The 20,661-nt window shown below is 36.8% G+C and overlaps 1 protein-coding gene across 1 annotated transcript in view; it reads right to left on the reverse strand.

The window, feature by feature from the left end:
• Positions 1–20,661, reverse strand: part of LOC126818581 (receptor-type tyrosine-protein phosphatase T) — a 109,195-nt gene that overhangs the window by 33,929 nt on the left and 54,605 nt on the right. Inside the window, exons 2-12 of the mRNA XM_050546043.1 lie at positions 15,966–16,124; positions 15,207–15,458; positions 14,588–14,725; positions 12,614–12,760; positions 11,286–11,576; positions 9,048–9,380; positions 8,488–8,579; positions 7,270–7,504; positions 5,491–5,714; positions 976–1,045; positions 359–465 (exon numbers count right to left, since the gene is read on the reverse strand). Coding sequence (XP_050402000.1) covers positions 359–465; positions 976–1,045; positions 5,491–5,714; positions 7,270–7,504; positions 8,488–8,579; positions 9,048–9,380; positions 11,286–11,576; positions 12,614–12,760; positions 14,588–14,725; positions 15,207–15,458; positions 15,966–16,124 — 2,048 coding nt within the window. The remainder of the gene's footprint in view (positions 1–358; positions 466–975; positions 1,046–5,490; positions 5,715–7,269; positions 7,505–8,487; positions 8,580–9,047; positions 9,381–11,285; positions 11,577–12,613; positions 12,761–14,587; positions 14,726–15,206; positions 15,459–15,965; positions 16,125–20,661) is intronic.

Below are 20,661 nucleotides of genomic sequence, written 5' to 3' on the forward strand. Positions count from 1 at the left end.
ATAAAATAAAATGGGGTTTAGCGTTCTACTGTTCTGATTCGACAGGAATACTGAAGACGGACATATGCCATACAGAGTGCTATGAGGGAAATTTTGTCCGGACAGCGGCGCCACGCCTACCTGATGAGGGGAAACATATATATAAAACTACGGTTAATCTTCAATAGTATTGAAATGAAATAATAAAAACTTTATTTAATGAGGCAACGTATTTAGTTTGCAAAAAAAATGGGGTTTCACGTCCTACAACAACAGGTCTAAGGAAGGCCGGTATACACCATGTGTGCTATGGGTAAAGCATGCGCGAACAGAATGGTTTCCGACTACTGTTTTGTATCAAAATATAACCAATACTTACAGTAAAATATAATATTTGTCCTGTAGTTTCATCCGGTTTATCCCACTCTAGTTTTATAAAATGTCGAGATCTTGATGTATTTCTGAAGTTTGGCACCGGTCCAGGCACTGAAAAAAAACCAGAAATAATTATTATCAAGTATATAATTAAAATAATGTTTTTGCTGTGAAATTCGCATTTTAAACCAATTTGCTATTCACAAATTCTTATTTTTTATCACAGGATCTATAGAGTGCTTCTTCAATAATGTGTTAAGCAGTACTTTGCACAGATAAAGAATTATAAAAAATAGTATCAATTATACAGTGCATATTTAAAATGGTGTTATTTCTTTGAATTTTGCATTTTAAACCAATTTGCCATTCATGAATTCTTATTTCCGTATTATCACAAGATTTAAAAAAGCGCCCACTCAACAATGAGCTAAGCAGCGCACAAAACTGATAAAGAATTATAAAATACCAGATAGAAAAAAAAAAAATACAAACAGTTACACGTATGATCCACATTGAAAATTGTCTCAAAAAATAAATATATGGAACACATATGAATATACCAAGGAGGTCATGACTGATTAAATCGATAAAGTAAAAGATCAAATATATTTTTATAATTACCACTTTCATCTGTGCTTGCTGTTAAGATAGGACTTAGTTGTCCAGTACCAGCATTATTGGATGCTTGTATCTATGATAAAAAAAAAATTGTAACCAATATAAAATTAGATGTTAATTAAAGGTGTTTTTGTTTGGTCTTCGACACTGAGATACGATACAATTTCTTTGAAGAAGCTATCTTATTAACCAATCAAATTGTACATAGGATTAAATAAAAATAAGGAAGATGGGTTGCCAAGCAACGAAATAATAAAACAGCTAAGATAGATGTTAATTAAAAGTGTTTTTGGGGTCTTCGACACTGAGATGTGATACAATTTCTTTGAAGAAGCTATCATATTAACCAATCAAATTGTATATGAGATTAAATAAAAATAAAAATAAGGAAGATGGGTTGCCAAGTAATGAAACAATAAGTCGTCCGAAAGTCCACAAAAGTTGTTGCATATGTATTCTGTTTTAATCTAATTCGCCTGTGCCGTCTACAATGGTTGTTGCATATTTATTTTTCTGTAGAAGGGTTCACAAAACACTAAAAACTGATCAAGAGTAACAACCCATGTAGTGATTATCAGAAATAGTTATACTTTGATTGACTTCTAGTTCTTTCTGTGTATAAATTTCAAAACAATTGGACGGAATGGGTGCGACGACCACAAATATATACAAATGATTATCGGAATTCTAGCGCATAGAGTCTTTAATTCTAGCGCATAGAGTCTTTAATATATATTAATTTAATAGCCAATTTCCTAGTGAAAAGCTATTTATTTGAAAATGTAAAAGGTCATGTCAGCTCGTGTAATTAGTTTAAGATAATTAAGCGTATTAATAGATTCCTGGTAATTGAACTGAACAGCACGAGAACGAGTCGGCACTGGGTTTAAGAAATTCGATTCTAACGTTAAAGAAACACGCAACATTTGAAATGATACCCTAAACAACAGAAAGAAAAGAAAGAGATCTCTGAACGTTAAAACCATTAAAAATACAAACATTAATTACACTGTTATAGCTTGTAGCTTATGAAACATTGTGTTAAATTTCTGTGCAATCAAACGACGGGTTCAGTTTGAGGTTTCCCTGGAGACAGCTTCATTTTAATATCATTAATTATGGCGTTTTTCTTTGTTTAGAAAGAATATCGTCGCGTGGAGTAGATTGTTTGTACTCATCGCCTGACTGAAGCTAATTCAATTAGCCAAAACATTACTACAATTAAAAGCCTTGCTATATCTCATGCTATTTATTGTAAATGGAGTAGCTTTGGCATCGATTTTAAATTGATTTTAATCAACCCAGTGATTTATCATCCAAATGCACTAGTGTATGATTTAATAACATGTCATTGATCCTATTAAAAATCGAAATTCAAATTCTCAAAACACAAAATTAGAAACTAGTGTCATCCTGCAACAGGTGGAAACTGGTGTTAATATCCAAGTAAGAAATCCGCTATCAAACCCAGTGAATTTCAGAGAGAGAGAGAGAGAGAGAGAAAGAGAGAGAGAGAGGGGGGGGAGAGAGTTTAACGTTCACACTACACAAACTAACTCATTATGGGACTAACAATTGGTCTTTAGCTGTGGGAGGAAACCGGAGGCCCCGGGGGAAACCCACGAGGTTGGACAGGTGACTCTACTCCTTGTCACGTACAACCAGGGAATCGAAACCGCCAGTTGACTCAATGACAGACCTTATGAAACAGCGCGCACGTGCTAACCATTCGCCCATCCCCCTACTCAATTACAGACCTTGTGATCTAACGTGCACGCGTTTATCCGTTCGCCCCACCCCACCCTTTTGCTTACAAAAACTTACATAGACGCGTTGAATCAATGACAGACCTTATGAAACAGCGCGCACGTGCTAACCATTTGCCCATCCCCCTACTCAATTACAGACCTTGTGATCTAACGTGCACGCGTTTATCCGTTCGCCCCGACCCCACCCTTTTGCTTACAAAAACTTACATAGTCCACGCACTGTGCTGTGAGGGAAGATTAGCACGAACAAGATGTAAAATTGAAACGGAAAAAAACAACGAAACGAAATGATCCATTATGAACTTCAACATCAGTTACAAATTATACAACAATATTATATTACGTGACTTCAATAATTTTTCACAGAAAGTATAAAATATAGCGTGATTCTTCAATTCGAATATTTCCATATTTCATTGTAGCGCAATCTGTTTAAGTAGAATCTGCTATTACTATTTTAATCTTTTATAGCATGGTAATTGAAATTTCCATGTTGTATTTGTTTGTTAAAATATTCTTTTGTATTTTTCCAAAAATATGGTAAAGCAGGGAATGATTTTTAAATTCGGATATCGTGTCTACGAATCAATCTGTTTAAGTGGAATTCGTCATGTTAGCCACCTCCATAATTATACTAGTCTCTATCATTGAGACCCTCAGTACGTTGAAGATTAGGAGGTTCTGGGTGTCTGAGACTACAATTACACAACTGACATTTTATAAGAGCTATCCCATGTCTGTTAAATTAATAGAACAACATAGAATCAATGATAATGTTTGTTTTGGTGAAGCTATCATTCATCCGGTTTATTATTTATATCAATATTTGTTGACGAGGAGTGGAATTTTATTGAGTTGGTGATTCGTCATTATAAACACCCACATGGTTTGTGTATAGAGAAGACATGAAACGGATAATACGCCATTTCCAATGAAAAATACGTAATATCATTTCCGATGAAAAATACGTCATTTCCGATGAAAAATACGTCATTTCCGATGAAAAATACGTCATTTCCGATGAAAAATACGTCACTTTGAATGAAATTTGCGTCATTTTCGAAATCCGACTTCCAAGTTGTCTTTTACGTGTACCCCAACGCCCACACGTGCCACCCGAACGACTAGACGCTATTCCTTTCCAGGCACTTCGCCCTGCAACTCTGACAAGAGTAAACTAGCCTGTTGCACCGGGCCACTGTAACTACCGTATAAGTTTACAATTTGTAATTCATAGATTGGTTAAACTATACAGGAAATATTTATTTTTCACAATGAATTGTCTTTACAGGATTTGGCGCTGAGGCCCTGATAATATAATCTCGGAAAAACAAATGTAATTTGCAATAATAGAATTTTGACGATAAGAAAACATAAAGAATTTATCCGATTTGTCTGATTTTAATCACCATTATGGAAATTTTTTCAAGATTCCGTATTTAAGCCAAAAAGGAGACACAATAAGTATGAAGGTGCTGAGTCAGAAACACTATTCAACATATGGTCATGCAATAGGTCCTGACCATAATCCGTTAGAGCATGTTTTGGGCGCCGACTACAGGCATTGAACCCACATGTACACACTCTGACACAATTGTCTGTACTCGACGCCCCAAGATGCCCCAAGCATGCTCCAACGGATTATGATCAGGACCTATTGCAGCGGTTGTCCATTTAGCAGATCAGACGATTTACTGTAGGGATGAGACGACGGGTGGAAGTTGTCATCCGGGCACGTGGCGGGTTTACTCACTATTGATGATTTGTGGAATCTGTGGAATCTAAATGACATTTTTCATCTTCAATCACGATGTTGTCTTGCGTTTCTGACTCCTTTTTTGACTCAAATATGCTCATCTTGGAATTATTTTCCGAAATTATGTATTCGGGGTTTCAACGTCAAAACTCGTAAGACAAGACATTGTGAAAAATACACAGGGGGCTTGACCTTTTTCTTTGTGTATATTAACACTCAAAACGAAACATAATGCGCACTACTTCAAACGAAATAATTTTAATGTCTATTGAGTGACATTCCTGTCGAACTTTTATACGATTAATGCCACTGGGGATGGGGCTTAAGGAGTCACACACCACTAATTGCATCATTAAAGGCAGGATTATCTTGAGCCTTTTGGGCTTGCAGTCAGACAAAAATGTTCCCCAAGACAATCATAACTGAAAAATTACACACGACAAATATCACAGACAAAATAAATCATACATTTGAAACAGGAAAGATTGAACTTTATTAAAGGTTGTCCCCCGTCATCAACTGCGTGAAATGTGGTTTCGATCGATCGATATTTTAATTGTGTATGGAATTAAAATCTATCTTTATCCGTTATTACGTTGGGGATTGTCAGTAGTTTCAATAATATCAACTGAAGAACTTCCCTGTCACTTAATCTACATGCCATGGAATTTCAAAGACTTCAACACCATAAACACAGTTTAATATATAGATTCTGTGTGTAGAACATGTACTATAAAGATTGTCATATTATTTGGAAAATATATCTTGCGAATGCGAAGTAAACAAAATACCTGAAAAATAGACCAAGGCCCTGTTTCTCGAAATCTTAACTAAAGATAAAATCCAAATTTTATTAGATACTTCAATTTTGATTGGCTAAGCACTAAAATCAACCTGATATTATCCAATCAAATTACTAAAATTTGGATTTTATCTTAGTTAAAATGTGTGAAACAGGCCCCAGCTGACAAATTATTGAAGATATGGACCTACCTGTATTTGATAACTGGTAAAAGGTTTTAATCCTGTTAATGTATATTCTACTGTTTCATCACCTGATCTCCATTCTAAACCTTTCGTACTAGATGATGTACCTTCTCTATATATTATACGATATAACGTCTCTTTACTAAATGATGGCTCAGGTCGCTCCCATCTTAGGGTCACCGATGTACTTGACCTTTTAATTAGTCTCAGACCTTCCGGTCTACCTGGAACTAAATACAATAACACAATGTTTCAAAAATTGGATATTGATATACAACCGTTTGTTTAAATGAAACGAAATGAAATGAAATGGGGTTTAACGTCCTACTCTTCTGCACCTAACCTGGTCTAATTGAAGACGGGCATACGCCATACAGTGTGCTATGAGGGAAATTTTGCCCGGGCAGCGGCGCTACGGCCTACTCTTATATCGAATTCCAACTGTCAAGGGATCTTTTACGTGCACGCCGATGTGTACACGGGACCTCGGTTTTTCGTCCCATCCGAACGACTAGGCAGCTGTCCTTATCAGGCCCTCCTTTCTGCATCACTGACAAGGGGGAACCACGCCGGAAAATCGAGATGAACTTTCTAGGCCAATGCAGGGATCGAACACCCGACCTACAGGCTAGCGAGCCAGCGCCTTACCCACTTAGCCACGTGATCCCCCCGTTTTTTTAAATTATGTCAGTGCCATTTAGTAATTAAACTGTACATAGGACACAATGTTTATGGAATACAGTTACTGTTTAGTAAATTAAAGATACATTAGTTAAGAGTTTAATTAAGAGTTGGTCATTCTTGCTATAATAATTCAAAAATAGATGATAAAAAAAGAAAATATTGAAAATTTCATTCAAATTACTTCATTCTCAGCCAAGTCATCATTGTTTGTAGTTTTGACAGTGATAACCAAAGCACTGGTATAATCGGGACTTAGTCTCGCTTTCCCATTTTTAAATTAAATTTTTAAATGGCGAACCGTTTTAATCTAGTTAAAATCTCGAGTATCCGATGCCAGCGAGAGTTGATTATGGTCTTGTTTTTTTAATAAATGTCTAATTAATAGCAGTAATTGTATTCCATAGAATTGTGACCTGTATATACTGTTTGGTACAATTATTGCTTGATTGCTTGATAAAGAGAAGCGTCGCCAATATCGACAAATATAAATCCACAACAGTTTGTTTCAATAGCAATTAGTGACAAATTGAACTGAAAATACACAGGACACGCTGTTTATGGAATATAATTACTGTTAAGCACAATTATTGCTTAATAAAGACAAGAAGAGCGTATATGACATTATATGAAAATAGAACCCTTTGTTTAAATTGTTTCAGTGACGTTTAGTAATTGGGCTTGAAGACACAGGACCTGATTCTATAAAATACAATTACCGGTATTGTTTATTACTAATATTGCTTCCTTAAAACTAAAGAGAAGTCTATTCGAAACGTTGCTATTTAGATCATACGTTTTGTCATCGATGCAAAGATTGTCACTTCGATCCCATGCTTGTACTTGAGAAGAAGTAGAAAAGCCCAAATCGAAACATCGCTCAGCCAAAACAGTATTTAATATTCCACAGACTTATGCCCTGTTTATAACCTTTGGGATCTCATCTAAAGTTGATGTGGTGAGAGGGTACGTTCTAAGAATGCTTTTTATACTACAACATACGCTAGACTGGCTATTCTTGTAAGCTTTCTAGGAAACTTCGGTCTGCCATCTAAACCTAGATGGAAGTGGACGTTAAGCCCGACAAGAAGAAAATGAACTTACTAGTGACTGGTGTTGTAACACATTTACTGGTAGAAAAGGGGCTGTTGAAATTAACATCAGTTTGAAATCGTATTTTAACACAATATGTTGAAAAGGGGTCCAGGTCCTTGACAACTCCAGATTTAGACGATTTAGGAAAAGTCTTGGTCTGAGTAAAACCTGAACCATCGTCGTCAGTCAGTTGAACAGAGTAGGACGTTATTTCTCGGCAGTTGATTGTTCTTCTATCTGGATCCTGTAGTGATAAACATATAAATTAATTTAACTGATGTCGGGTGTAAAACCAAGGTAAGCACTAAGCAGAACAATTTGCTTATAAAATCGGGGCGATTTAGGACAAAAGGGGGCTAATCAAGAAACACGTTGAAAATAGTTCAACGTTATTTGAACTACAGTAGGAACCCAGAAAGTAGCGTAGTGGTTCAATTTTCTTCTTTTTTGGGGGGATGGGGGGGGGGGGGGTAATAGGCAAAATGCTTTTGTAGAGTACATAAGAGCTAATCATGAAAAAGTTTTAAATTGTAGTCAAGAGCAGAAACTGTTTAAAAACTGTTAAACAACATCTCTATATTGCTCCCCAACAAAAGGATTATTAGAGGGAAAAGATATGTAGTTCAAGTGATCCATAAATATTCTTTGCCAATTAACGGGGGTATTTACAAGGAATATTTAATATTTAAAGTAATTAAAATAACAAGCCATTCGGATGATACCTTAAGCCTATAGAGTGCCCACAGGATAACAAGTACCATAACTTCAAGAAAAATTATCCGAAAAATCGAACATTAAAGATACATTATGTAAGATTTAGATAAAGAACTAGCCATTCTTGCTATAATAGTTCGAAAGTAGATGATGTAAAATGAATAATTTGAAAATTTCATTCAAATTACTCTATTGCAAGCGAAGATATTAGCCTTTGGAGGTTTGACAGACGTGTGCAATAATTTCAACCACCGTACTGGTTGATCGAAGCTAAGTCTCGGTCCTCCATATTTGATTAAATCAAAGTATCGCTGAACCATTTAATATCGGAGAAATCTGATGCCATCGAGAGTTGATTAAGGCCTGGATCAGTTAATTAATGTCTAATTAATACTTAAGAAAACATTTCAGGCCTAAAGAAAGACCTGCAATAGGCAGATTTAGCTCTTCCATAATGCATGTTTAATAAACTTATTAGAGGAACTTATTTCATTAATATATCAATGTTCTGACCTGCCATGTGAGACTGATTCTAGTTTTGGTTGTTGTACCATTCATCTGTTTCTCAGATTTAACACTCAGCAGAGTTGGAGGAGCACTCGGCTCTGGAAAATGTACTCAGATTTATTTATTTAACATTTAAATAAATACAGAAAATCAAAATATCAATGTCAAAATATCAAAATCAAAATATCAAAGTCAAAATATCCATGGTAGATAATATCCGATCAATCGGATTAATAAAATATTTCAGTAAAAAATATGTGTTGACCATAAATTATCCTTTATATCGCCTGAAGTGGATGCCGAAGGTTGACAAAATTTCAAATCAACATATCTTTGTAAAATGTTTGGACTGATAAATAATTTTGTTCAGAGATTCAATGTTCACAATATTGTAGTTTGCAAGAGATTCGATCACAATCGCTCCAATGACATCAGACATTTTAGTATAGTTGTAATTCATTTATTTTAAATATTCAATTAAAAGTTCTAATTGAAAATGCAAAAGGAAATTATATGACATTCAGTGATGAGAGACACAACCTGTAAACAATTTTTGATGAACTTACTTTTACAAGCTGTGGTAAAATGAATTATCGGTCCTGGCACACCTTCGCCCCCTGCGCCATCACGACTGGTAATAATATAGATGGCATACTCTGTAAAGGGCATTAACTCCGTTACAACATATCGACAGCCCGTGTCACAGAATGAATGATACACCACTCCTGTTTTCTGGTATGATTTTGTACCCTTCACCTTGATGTATATACTGTAGGAGAGGATAGGCCCCTCCCCGCTGTCCCCTTGTTCTCTACTCCACTTCCGCCATCGAATTGTCACGTTGTGAGCTGTAGTGGTGCCATCTATTACAAATGGCGGTGAAATCAAGCGTGGAAGATCTGTAATGTACAATCATTGGCATTTTAGCAAATTCCCTGGTAAATGATATACTCTTAATAATTAAATGTACAGTACAATGAATAAACAGGAAGCCGCTGAGTAAAACTTGGCCTCGCTAACCTGGACGTTTCGTGTTCGGTTCCGGTGTTGGCCATGAAAGTTCATTGGGATTTTCCGGTGTGGCTTCCGCTTGTCGGTGGCGCGGGACGGAGGGCTTGACAAGAGACAAGAAAAACAGAGGTTCCGTGTACACATTGACATTCACGTAAAAGACCCCTTCTTGACAGTTAGAATTCGTAAGAGGCCGTAGTGTCGCTGGCTGGGCAAAATGTCCCTCATACAGCACCCAGTATAAGCCAAGTGAACTGTTCACATAAATGATATTGGTATAGGTACGTATACCCTAGCTTATCCACGTGACCTTTTTATTGAAATTATGAATGGTTAAAGAAATTTTATTTCCACCAAACTGGAATTTCAACATACGGACATTTTCATAGTGATCCATTAAAAGGCAGTTACATCCAGCAACTTAAGGTGGAATTTCAAAACGCTAAAATTCTCATAGTGATAGGAGTATTTCTTCTGCTTTCATTTAAAAAAATTGAGAAAGTTTATTTTGTCTTTGTATGTATGACATTTTAAGTCCTAAATCGACGCTTTTAGTCGAAAACACTAAATATACTTCAAGAATTTTGCTGAGTATAATTTCTTCTGCTTCCATTTAATAAAATTGAAAAAGTTTATTTTGTCTTTGTATGTATGACAGATGTGAAACGGAGTAGAAACGCATTACAAAACAGCATACAATTTTTTGATATGGCGGCCATTTAGGACAGAGATATATTCTCGAGGAATGAAGCAGATGGATCTCCATGTGCAGAATGAGATTAAATATGGCTAAATGATACATGAAATAGAGTTCTTTGTTATAATTCATCCCATCAATAATGTGATCTCCCATATTATTCATAAAATAGTTTAATTTAGATTTTGGACATGAACTGGCCCCAAAGCCTACTCATCTCCGAAAAAAGTATAATTCTCGGCCAATTCAAGTACGATCGACATGAAAGGTGGCCAGCTTGTTCCTTAGACAATTACGCATCGATGATCGCGATGACGTCTTATTCGATCCCTGATCCATATAGTAGTATTGTACTAGTTCTTTTTCAAATAGATTGTTTCATAGTTATTCACATTGATTAACCTTTGAAGTGAAGCATTTTTTTTTCTTTTAACACCCAAAGGCATTCAATCATTTCCCTGTTTTTTTTTGTTTCGTTTATAATAATCGATATTACGTGTCTGTTTATGATGTGAAGTAATTGATCTATAATATTGATAGATTTTAATTACAATATTATCAATCACTACCAGTGACTTTGTGACTCATGTCATCATAAAAAAACTACTTTATTATTAGGAAATTACAAGGATGTTATAAAATTAACTGATTGGTTTAGAGAAATGCGTCGTGTTATTCTCCAGGTGATAGTCTGTTTTATCCAGATTCTTATTATTGATTACTGTTTAACCTGGAAATTAATTACATCACCTACTCGATCAATCGGCCCTTCACATGTTTTATTTCTTTGCCATATAAATTAAACTATCCATCGTATTAATTCAAATATTGTAGTAATGTTGCTTTTGATCCCATGTTGTGTATACGATAAATCTGAGTTTTAAAAGTAATAAGTCATGTCAAATTTTTGAGTTTGCGGTAGTAATTTCAAGTCTAAAGCCCACCGATATTGCCGTAATGCACGTATGACCAGTCAGCCCCTGTCCGGAGGTCTGTTTGATTTTAAAAGGTGAAAATATTTCGTTTTTCTTTTCTACAGAAGATCACAATAAAATTACGACTGACTATAAAACTAACCATTAAGAATCATTCTTACCAAATGTTTCAGCAACAACAGTCATCTGTGTTTGACCCGCCGTTGCCTTGACGACACACATGAATCTATCTCCCGCCATGACGTAATCAGCGAGGAATCTATTGGCTCGGGTATAAAGATATTTGTCAAGGAGCTGTGAATCTATCAATGTTATCTTTCTTCCCATTGGTCCAACCAACTGAATCTCGGTTTGGTAAGGAGTAGGGAACGCTGCCACAGTACAGTTGAACTCTGAACTCTGACCCGGATTGACCTTGGTGTTCTTAAAGGACACAATCCTCGGTTCAGTAACTGAAAATATTAAAAATATTTTATAAATTATATCGTTGAATATTTTGTTGAATGTTAGAGAATTATTTTTAAAAAGTGTACGACAAGAATGAGTAAATGAATTAAAATCATGTGTAAAGTGTTACACTAGATTCCTTATAATTAAAATTTAAGAATAATCTGTACGTATGTATACTTCAGGATTACATATTTAAAATAAAGATAATTAGATACAAAGGTGACATAGAAATGAATAAATGCCCAACATGCCAAGGTTAAATGTTTACGACAACACAAAATCAAAAGTACTTTTATTTTGAAATATGTTGGTCCTAAATTTTTCAATTATAGCCCTTTACATTGGTTTTTCTACTAATTTGGTGCTGCCGTCTTTATGGGGTTTAGATGAATAAAGTAACATTAATTTTATCTTTTTCGTACAAGCTAGTACTTTCTTTATGGAAGCGTTTTGATTCTAAGATAATAACACGATATTTAATAACACTAGTATAACATAAAAACAATATTAATGCAAGTTTGACTTCCCAGATACATGTGAACGATCTGCAGTTGTGCCAGCTGAATCTCGCGAAAAGCCTTAAAGTCGCTCATCGGCACAGAAATGGATTTTTAACTAGGTCATTTTGGGATTAACACATGTTTTAATTTGATCTCAATAATTCACTTGCGCGTAGGAGTCATTAGCAAAGGGAGGAAACCGGGGAACTGAAGAAAAGTCACCAGGTTGGACAGGCGACCTTACTCCTTGTCACGTACAAGCGGGAAATCGAAACCACGCTACCTAATTGAATGTCAGATCTTATGATGCAACGCGTTAACCATTCTGCCACCCAACCCCCTCAATCATATTGGAGAAACCAATCTATGTAAGAAAGTGCAAACGACATAAAAATCTATATTATGTAATTTTAAATATCCCCATTTCCGAAAGGCGGCAGACAATTAGGTTGGTAAAATAACAAAGAAACAAACAAAATGCCAAAAGACAGAACACGTGATTAAAACAACATTTAATATATATACACATCTATATATACCTGGTTCGCAAAATGGCGGTTTAAAATATCCTTTACGACATGCGCAGTTACGTGTTGGTCCGGTGAATCGATCACAGTCACCGGGATCCTGACAATGGCAGCGCTGTGAACAATCCCATCCATATCTATTCTCTGAACATTTCTCAGCTAATAAAATAAACAAACACAAAAAACATGCATGGTCAAATCATCACACTTGTAAAAAATATCTATATTCGTACAATATGTTGTTTTCATGGCTGTCGCAAGGCTAAGGGGGTAATCATTGGTCTTATCTACTTATCACGTGATTTGGGTTTGGACTGGTGTTGAGTTTAATGTTTATTTTGTTGACGTTTTATCCACAATTCGGATCACCTTGATCTAGGTAGAGGTTGACTTTGGTCCACTGCATTGACAAAAAATGGTGTGTTTTTTCGTTGTGTGTGTTGTTTATTTATCGTTTGGGAAGGAGGGGGCAATTTCGCTGTTTGACATAATTTCCATTTTATACGAAAACACTGCTTGCTGTCGTTGTGTATTGTGTCGTGATTTGAGTTTAATGTTTATTTTGTTGACGTTTTATCCACAATTCAGATCACCTTGATCTAGGTAGAGGTTGACTTTGGTCCACTGCATTGACAAAAAAAATTTTTTTTCGTTGTGTGTATTGTGTATTTATCGTTTGGGAAGGATGGGGGGGGGGGCAATTTCGCTGTTTGATATAATTTCCATTTTGTACGAAAACACTGCTTTCTGTAGTTGTGTATTGTGACGTATAATTGGTTTGTGAGAGGAATGCGCAAAATCAAGTAGGAATGTCGCGCCATAACTGAGCGGTTCCTCGTTAGGGATATGCACATCATGGGTCAAGGATAGAAAGCTTTCTGTATATTTGATGGATCAGATCTGTTGATAAACGTTCTACTATAGCATGCTTTGTTTCTTGTATATAATGAATAACGTGCCCACTAATCATACATCGTGTGCTTTATTCTAATGACTCTACATCACAATTAAAAAAAACAATCAATGATGCAATGATGATGATGATGTTTATACAACTTTGAGTTCGGATATATTTTCCGGAGTGCTAGAGGAATGTGGGTCTTCCTCCGCCTCAAGGTACGTCTAAATGGCGATCATACGTGTATCAGGGAAAGTCAACCAGACTCTATGTTTAAGGTGGAACCAGGCTCGATGTTTAACGCCAACCACGCTAGCATAAAATGATGTTTATGTCGTATGTTCAAGCAGTGAAATGGGTGATATTTAAATATTTGTAAATCACAGCAAAAAGTAACTACATGAACATAAATCTATAATACAGGGACAATCACGTCGATCTCACATTGGATCTAAACCTTGGTATTTGAAATGGGGTTTAACGTCCTACTGTTATGCCCCGAACTGGGCTAATGCAGACGGGCATACGCCATACAGTGTGGTATGAGGGAAATCTTGCCCGGACAGCGGCATACGGCCACTCTTATATCGAATTCCAATGTGTACACGGGACCTCGGTTTTTCGTCCCATCCGAACGACTAAACAGCTGTTCTTGTCAGGCCCGCTGTCCTGCATCACTGACAAGGGAGAACCACGCCGGAAATTTTAGATGAACTTTCTCTGCCAATGTAGGGATTGAACACCTGACCTCCAGGCTAGCGAGCCATCGTCTTACTCACTTAGCCACCATGATCCCCCCTAGACAGCTGTCCTTGTCAGACCCTCCGTTTTACATCACTGACAAGAGAGAACCACGCCGGAAAATGATAATGTATAGCTATTTTAGACGTTCTAATGGCGAGACCATATTACGCTGTTGGACCGTCGGAACCAGGGGTGGATCCAAAGAGTCTTCAGCGCAGCAATATTTCCAAATTTGAGTTCATTATCTTTAAAAATGTCTCGGGAACAATCCCCGGGGCCCCATTTTCCCCCTGCATATACAGGCGTGTGCATGATATGGTAAAGTATAATATCGATAATAATACCTGTTTGGCAGTCGTATTCATTCCACCCAGCCGCACAACCAGAACTACAAAATCCCATGATACTATCACAGGTTTCTGCACTATCTCTACAGTGACACTCCTTCTCACAATTATTACCAAACCTTCCTGGTGGACAAACTAATAAAACAGAAATATATAAACCCGATATTATTCATGTACCAATGGGCGGAGATAACTTTGGCGCTGGACATCTTTAAAGCCATCTGGACTAAAGGACAAATAGTGAAATGGTATAAACGGTATTAAATTCGATAATAATATAGTATCCCCAATTTTACTAAAATCGATTAACCGTAACGTAAACAGTTGTTATCTAACATTAACAATTTTTTTTTTCTATTAATGTTTCAAAATTGCCACCTTTTATACTCCTAACAAAGATACTCGAGAATTGTCAGCTCTTTATTCAAATCTTACATAACGCATCGGTAATCCACTATTATTACTTCATATCTCAGCATTACGATAGACCAGATAGTTGATTATGGGCTTGACACGTGAGTAAATGTCTAAATAATAATTGATATAACATTTGAAACCAGGGAAAAGACCTGCAATTGACAGATTTAGCATCATGCACCTTCAAGACAATACCTACCACAGTTGTTGATGCTGCAGTGTTCCCATCTGACTTTCCTATCGTTGGTGTAGCACCAGGGTTCATTTGAATCAGGGGTCGTTCTACAGTAGTTATAGATCAACGTGAATTTCCTTTCAGGGAAATCAAGTTCTTTATAAGAATGCTGATGAGGATACTGGGAGTCCCATCTTTGACACGTGTACAGAGATTTGGTCATAGATTTTGTTCCCATATAATTCCTTTTCTGTCCATTGTAGTAGCAGTTGTTAGCTGAAATCAAGGTAGATAGGCATTAAATAAACAATCCTGGAAATACGACATCTATCACAGATATTGTCGGGAACAAATTCGGGCTTTGTGATCAGACACAATTTTTCTGGTGCCTGCCATTTTGTCCGGCACCTGCCATTTTGTCCACCGGCACCGAATACGTTTCAGCAGAACATTCAAATTGTAAAATAATATAAAGGCAAACTATGTTCATGTCTTCTGTGATTGACATGTAGTAATTGAATATATTAACACCAGATACAATTTTATGGATACACATAAACGTCGCTTAGTATTAAACTCAGTAATTGTGTATCCATAAAATTGGCCTTGAGTTAACATGTTCATGTCATCTCTGATTATTTCAATGATCAAATAAACAGAATGACGAACATATTTGAAGGTGTTTAGCTAACCACTTATTATAAAAAGTTAGTCAATTAGCAATACCATCATTTATTTAGCTAGTTAGCAATACTATAAATATATATAATTTATTTTACTTACAAAGCTGACATCCGGGTCCCCAAAAGCCATCAGCACATCCGGTTGGACATGTTCCGGCGTCTTTATTACAGTTTTCACTTCCACGACAGCGACACCGGAACCGACATTTGTAACCAAAATAGCCATCTGGACATCGTCTCTGTAAATCTCTTAATCCGCCTGTAAGATATAAACACACTGTTCTGTTAGTCTTACGATCACTAAATATGAAGTGCATGTCATGTATTATGTGTTGAGTCCAGATGAGCTTCAGCCCCCTTCCCTCTTCCGCAGAAGCGATTGTGTTAACAGGCACAGTTAATATAATATTTTGAGGACAAGCATCATCGATAAGTTCGGGTATACTCCTTCTAACCGTATAGGGTTATTCATTATTAATTTAATTTTTACACCTTTAGGTCACTCGTGTCATTTACTTTAAAACTGCTTGTCATCATTTTAGGAATTTTGAATCCCTTGTCAGTCTGAAAGTTGAATTTTAATTCTAAAATTGGTTGGCAATAGAAATCATGTTCGGGTCCTACTGTTCTGCCCCGACAGGGCTAATGAAGACGGGAATACGACATACAGAGTGCCAAGAGGGAAATTTGCCTAGATAGTGGCGCTGAGGTCAACTCTTATATTGAATTCGAACTACCAGGGATCTTTTACATGCACGCCAATATGTACACGAGACCTGGGTTTTAGTCCCATCCGAACGACTTTCCGGTGTCCCTTGCTAGGTCGCCTGTCCTGCACCAGTGACAAGGAGAAACCACGCCGAAAAATCCCGATGAACTTTCTCGGCCAACGCAGGGATCAAACACGGGACCTCCAGTTATCGAGGAAACGTCTTACTATCTGAGCCACCGTGGGCCCTTGGAGACAATGTGCATTATACAAGAACATTGTAAGTAACGGAACATAAACCGCTAGATTATCTCAAATTAATATGCATAATCAACAATTAGTATAATTAAAAGCTGATTAACCTAGTTATTCTGACTAGCGTGTATTGCCGCTTCAAAGCTATCCAACCCCGTGGGTTTTCTCCGGGTCCTCCGGTTTCCTCCCACTGCTAAAGACCCCTACGCGCAAGCGAATTTTTGAAATAAAATTAAACCATATGTTAGTCCCGAAATGACCTAGTTTGTGTCGAGTGGACGTTAAACCCCATTTCCTCTCTCTCTCTCTCTCGCTTCAAAGCTTGTGTTCCGTCTTATAATACTAGAAACGTCTTTTAACGATTATCTATATAAACTATTTGTCCTTGCTGAAAGGCCGATAGTGTTTCTGTGAGATAAAACCACTATATTCTATCTATAATAATAATGTCCTATAACAACCCCATTTCCTGGGATAATAACTTTTTATTTAATATCAACCACTTCTCCTTGCAGCCATTTTATATGAGAGTAAAAACAACTTAATAAAGACGTTATTATTTTTCTATCTTCGTTCAATAATGAAATATCCGTGATATCATGAAAGTCATAATCCATCATATTCTGATTTATAGATGAATTTCAATCCATATTAAATCTACCAATGACGGAAAACTTCATCAAAAATGAATAAAATTAGGAAGCAAATCCAAAAAAGCACACCATTCGGAAAACCAGAAACCATTATGCGATTAATTCGATTATATGCCAGGGTTATTTTGATTTTTATTCATTTGTAAGCTAATTTAACCCACACAGAAGACTAGAATCTGAGTATATTAAATATATAAAGTACCCGAATGAGTAATTATGGGAGTTCAGAATTACAGTACATTAGATACATGTATATATAGAGAAATGGGATTTAACGTCCATTCGACACAAACTAGGCCATTTCGGGACTAACATATGGTCCAATTTTATTTCAATAATTCGCAGAGGTCTTTAGCAGTGGGAGAAAACCGGAGGGCCCGGAGAAAACCCACGAGATTGGACAGACAACCCATCCTCTTGTCACGTGCAACCAGGGAATCGAAACCACACCAGTTGACTCAATGACAGACCTTTTGATGCAGCGCGCACACGCTAACCATACGCTAACCATATGTAAATGATTTAATATATAGAAGAAGTGTGCATATGGAGTGTGCATATGGAATGAAATGAAATGGAATGGGGGTTTACCGTGCAACTGTTCTGCTCCGACTAGTCTAATGAGGTCGGGCATTCGCCGTACAGTGTGCTATGAGTGAAATTTTACCCCAACAGCACCGCTACAGTCTACTCTTATTTAGAATTCCAGCTGCCATGGAGTGGAAGAAACCGGAGGGTCCGTAGAAAACTCACGAGGTTGGACAGGCGACCCTACTTCTTGTCACGTACAAGCGGAGAATCGAAACCACACCACTTGACTCAATGACAGATCTTCTGATCCAACGCGCACGCGTTAACCATTCGGCCAACCAGCCCTCCCCCACGTTTAAAAGAAGGGACGGCTAGTATTTCCTGTCTGCAATATAACTCTCGTTGAAAGCGAACGTTATGCTCTACAAACGAACGAACATGCACATAATTTTAGACGCAGTGCACAATTTTCGCGGAATAATGCATAATCGCCGTAAATGTCGTTTCTCTCTCTTAAACATACATTATGCAAGAGCTAAATCTGTCTATTGCATGTCTTTCTATAGGCCTGAAATGTTATCTAAATTATTAATTAGACATTAATTAAGCGATCCAGACCATAATCATCTCTAGATGCCATCGCTAGCCTGCGATCTTTAGTGGATTATGAACCGATTTACTGCATAACTTTCCTTCACGATTTAACGATTAAATGGATAATCGAGACTATGCTGTTTATCGTACTGACTTTAGTAACGATGATCAAGGCTAGCCAGAAATTTCAACCGCTTAGTTCTTGGTTCACAGTGGATCAATTTGAATGAAATTTTCAGCAAATTAACTTTACATTATCTAGTTTTTAATTATTATAGTGAGAACTGTCAACCCGTTATCGAATCTTCCATAATGTATCTTTAAGCTCTGGTTTCATCAACAATATGTTGAAGTATGTCTAGATTTTACTAGGTATGCTATGATATTATTCAGTGATTCAGTGATCAGTAAATATTGATTTTATCTTGAAATAACAATAACCACCGATATAGATCATCACATTGCCTACAAAACAATCAAATGAAGCTTTAGTTCGTCGACAAAACAGAAAAGAGAAAGCGACTCAATATCACTTAATTTTTCTATTGCCGACAGATTAACAATCTGGAGATTTTGTGTATGAAGCTTGTTATTAATTAATTGATCGATTCGTCTATCAATGTCCCGTGTTAAGGTATTGATTCAATATGTGTAGCATCAATCTCAGTTGATAAACTAGCCAGTACTCCAACCATGTTATTAGTATTATTTTATATATGCTAGCCGGGTATCACTGTCTCTGTCGTTGTCATTGATCCTATGCTAAGATTCTGTTGTTCCACTTGTATCGGAAAACGACGGTGTCCCAGTTTTGACCGAGAAAGTTCCCCGGGATTAATCAGCGCGGTTTCCCCTTGTCATAGCAGAAAAGAGAGGACCCGGCAAAGAACGGCGAAAAGCTCTCACTAATATCTGGTTGGTGCAGAAAAGTAGAACTTAACACCTCCATTTCATTTCACTGAATTTTTGTAATTTCAGATTTATATATAAAAAACGTGCGCGGTGTATCATAAGGCCTGTCATTGAGTCAACTGGCGTGGTTTCGAATAACCGGTTGTACGTGACAAGGGGTGGGGTCGCCTGTCCAACCTCGTGGGTTTTCTCCGGGTCCTCCGGTTTCCTGCCACTGCTAAATGCCCCTACGCGCAAGCGAATTATTGAAATAAAATTAAACCATATGTTAGTACCGAAATGACCTAGTTTATGTCGAGTGGACGTTTAACCCCATTTCTCACTCTCTCCCCTCTCTCTCTCTCTCTCTCGATACTATATTTTAATGTTAATTTTTTTATTCAAAATTCACCAAGGTGACACGATCAACTGCCCAAATGGGGTTTAATATCAACTTTTACATCGATTGATATCGCAGACACGTACATGTACATCGTTTAATTAACAGTGTCACTCTCAGTCCATACAAAATAAATGTATGTATTTTCTATTTCAAGAACAAAATGGAGAGTATAGAGTAATGTCTGAACTGTTTAAAGTGACATGTATTTTATTGATCGTGGTAGTGGTATATTGATCAGCAGGTGCCCGCCTTCATTAGCCCATGTGGTACAGAAAATTAAGACGACGCTTCAATTCATTTTACATACATTTTATTATTAAAGCTAGACAAATATTGTTTCACTCGCCAATAATCTACGCCTGGTAAACCAATATTAAAAATCACGTATCGATAATAAAGATAATAGACTTAACATCCGCGTCTCCGAACACTCCTTAGGGGACTGTTTTAATAATAAATTGTCTGGCCAACCTTTAGGGAATTCCCCAGTCAGCCTGATGTTGAAATTAACCACCGAGAGCTGGTCATCTAATGAGGTCCTGTGTATCTGGAAGTTTCGCCAGATTTTGTCTATTTTCCATACAGCTATTGGCATTTGTTTATAATTGTACATTGGCACCTTAAGGCGGTGCCAGATTCAACCATTTACAAGAGGTCTAGTGAAATTACTGAGTATAATGAAAGGAAGACAAGAAGAATTATAAATAGACTGTTCGTTTCATCTGGAGTTTAGATACCTTGAAGCGATGACAGATTCCAA

The sequence above is a fragment of the Patella vulgata genome, chromosome 4 (genome assembly GCF_932274485.2).
Source record: "Patella vulgata chromosome 4, xgPatVulg1.2, whole genome shotgun sequence".
Lineage (NCBI taxonomy): Eukaryota > Metazoa > Mollusca > Gastropoda > Patellidae > Patella > Patella vulgata.